General features: G+C 31.5%; 1 protein-coding gene across 1 annotated transcript in view; it reads left to right on the top strand.

Moving 5' to 3' along the window:
- Positions 1 to 3,254, top strand: part of LOC106469501 (kinesin heavy chain-like) — a 30,622-nt gene that overhangs the window by 14,174 nt on the left and 13,194 nt on the right. The window contains exons 8-10 of the mRNA XM_013930001.2: positions 257 to 405; positions 1,035 to 1,183; positions 1,740 to 1,978. Coding sequence (XP_013785455.2) covers positions 257 to 405; positions 1,035 to 1,183; positions 1,740 to 1,978 — 537 coding nt within the window. The remainder of the gene's footprint in view (positions 1 to 256; positions 406 to 1,034; positions 1,184 to 1,739; positions 1,979 to 3,254) is intronic.

Below are 3,254 nucleotides of genomic sequence, written 5' to 3'. Positions count from 1 at the left end.
ATTTTAATATAAGTTTTTCTTCATTACCCATTCAAGCCATCTCTAAGCATCACTACATTTTATGTATAATGATGCTGTGTATATTGTGAAGTTTTGATCTGATACATATATCCATATTTTGATATTTCTAAATTCTCATTGAAATAAAAGATTTACAAATGTTCCTTTGATATATTTAATTTATAACAATAAGCTTTTGAACATCTACTGAAAAGTGCAATATATTTGTGTGTGTGTGTATATCTTTCGTATGCAGAAGACTCACATTCCCTATCGAGATAGTAAACTGACGAGAATCCTTCAAGAAAGCTTGGGAGGAAATGCACGCACCACAATCATTATCTGTTGTTCTCCTGCTTCATATAATGAAACTGAAACCAAGTCCACACTCGACTTTGGCAGAAGGTAAATGGATTTACTTTAACTCAAATCCAGAACGTAAAGATACCTAGAGTTTTTATAGTAAAGTTAAGAGCATGTCTTGTAAGTAAAACTACATAGTTGTCTTGTTGTTATTTGTTCCTTCCACCTAGTTTTATTATATGGTCACCCATTTACAGAATATGCAACAAAAAATGACAAAGTAACTGTTTGAAAATGTTCACTTAACTTTTTTATTCTTTAGGGACTTATTTACTGTATATCTAATTTTCATCCTTTCTTTCTTTTATCTTTGTAATACTTCATATCTTGTGATTTATTCCTCATGTACACATATCGATATACTGTATAGATTTGTTGATACTAGTCTTATTGTATTTTATGTATGTATGATTCTCTCTGAATATGTTTCTGTTGTTTGTACAAAGTGTAATACCAAAGTCTTATTATGAGTTAGTAATGAGTTTTTGTTTTTATAGCGAGACGGTGTCCAATAAGAATGTTTTATTGTAAGATAAAATCTAAAATACGATGCAGCTAAAGGCTCATCAGACACTCATCCCAATACTGTTTGTCCAGTTTTTAACTAAGTTATTGTATTTGGAATCTCTGTATGTTATTATCATGATTCAATTTCTCCCCATCTTCTGTAGAGCTAAGACTATTACCAACAATGTTATTGTCAATGAAGAATTAACAGCAGAAGAATGGAAACGTAGATATGAAAAAGAAAAGGAGAAGAATACCAAACTTAAGGCTCAATTGGAGCGTGCTGAAGCTGAATTAAGCCGTTGGAGACTCGGTAATCCATAACTAATCAATGTATTTTTATGTGGGTTAAGAGCAAACGGTGATGATAAAAGGGAAAGTAATAAACATTATTTTTCAGTCTGTTACAAAAGTAAAATATTCCAAAGTTAAGTCATGTTGGATAGTTACTGGAGCAGTAGATAAGAAGAGTAAAGGTTTGTTACAGAAGAAGTAGGTGGTGAAGAATCGGTGAAGCTGTTATTGTGTTGAAAATTATTGAAGGTTTTTAAACTAAGAAAAAGTCAAATGGATAACTACAGGACAAAAGAAAAAGTACTTAAAATAATTTTACTATAGGGATAGAAAAGAAGCTTGGGTACAATAGAACTGAATGAAAAAAAAAGTATCAAATGTATTAGTAAGTTCTTTAATATAGAAGTAAGCATTGAACATGCCCCAAGACACAATTTCAAAAATTTTAATAAACTTTTTTTCTGTGTATTTATATGTTTTGGTGTATTACATTCCATAAGTTATAATACTTTTAGCAAAGTAATTAATTGAATTTGTAAATAGATATATGTAATAGATGAAAACTTGAATACCAGGTGAAACAGTGCCACAAGATGAGCAGCTTTCCAGTAAAGAGCTAGAAATCAGTACGATTAGTCTGCCCGAGACTGCTCCACCTCCGGTGTGTGCCGAACCAATGACCAATGAGGAGCGAGCCAAATTTCAGGAAGAACAGTCTCGCCTTTACAGTCAGCTGGATGAGAGGGATGATGAAATTGATCGTCAGAGTCAGCTAGTTGAAAAACTAAAGGAACAGATAATGGACCAGGAAGAGGTAGGATTATTTTTTTAGAAACTAATTTACATAATTAAAAATGAATGCAAGTCATTAAAGCTAAGACTATCAGTCATTTGATTATATGAACAGGTGGCAGAAACCTATGGTATTTTGTAGGTATAACATGAGTTTGCTTAGCATGCCCATCACAGGTTTATAATATGATTGCATAGTAGCATTTCAGTTATATTTATCTGTTGTAGACTACTTGTACGAGACATTAAATATCATAATTCCACCTATATAACTGACCTTGTTGAAACATCGGTTTCATTAATGTTTCTTTCACACTAGAAACTTTTTTTTGGTTTGATATAAACTTTAAATTCATAGTTAAATAAAACATTAATTTTCTTACAAGGTAGTTCCCCATTGAGTCAGTGGGGAACGTACATACTTACAATGTTCAATTCTGGAGTTTGATTCTCTGTAGTGGACAGAGCACAAGTAGTTCACTGTGTAGCTTTGCACTAAAGCAACAACAACAATCTACTAAGTAAAAAGAGTAATTTTTGGAGAAGACCTTTGGTTTGAACTTAGAATTCAAATGAAAATTAACATGTTGAAAAAATTAAGTTTAATCATTTAGTTATTTGATCTTACTAACCCTTTGACTTTCGGAAATTTTTGAATACATTACTTTTCATAATATTCAACTGATAATTAGACAACCAATTATATATTTTTCCACATGCTGCAATAATTGTTACATTAAGCTTATATTGCAGTGTTATAACTTATCACCTGTAACATTCCAAAAAAAACTCAGAAATATTTGCTACCACACCATGAATATATAGCTATAATGCTTCTTGGCTTATTTACTTTGATGACAATAAGTTCTGTACTTCAACTTAGAAATATTTAATTTATCTTAGTTTGAAAAATATCTACAAAACTAGTACGTGAATATGAAATTAGGGTTGTGTATAACGAAAATGTTCCCCCTAAAATAATTAATTTTAGTTTTGCTTATTAAACTGTGAGGAATAGAACTTGTCTTTGAGCCCGAGTATTTACGTAGAAATTGTCTTTGAGCCCGAGTATTTACGTAGAAATTGTCTTTGAGCCTGAGTATTTACGTAGAAATTGTCTTTGAGCCTGAGTATTTACGTAGAAATTGTCTTTGAGCCTGAGTATTTACGTAGAACATGTTTTTGAGCCTGAGTATTTACGTAGAACGTGTCTATGAGCCTGAGTACTTATGTAGAAATTGTCTTTGAGCCTGAGTATTTACGTAGAAAAGAACGTGTCTTTGAGCCTGAGTATTTAC

The sequence above is a fragment of the Limulus polyphemus genome, unplaced genomic scaffold (assembly GCF_000517525.1).
Source record: "Limulus polyphemus unplaced genomic scaffold, Limulus_polyphemus-2.1.2 Scaffold3517, whole genome shotgun sequence".
In the NCBI taxonomy this organism is placed as follows: domain Eukaryota; kingdom Metazoa; phylum Arthropoda; class Merostomata; order Xiphosura; family Limulidae; genus Limulus; species Limulus polyphemus.
The sequence above is the reverse complement of the archived record's forward strand: the minus strand, read 5'-3'. Positions and strand labels throughout refer to the sequence as shown.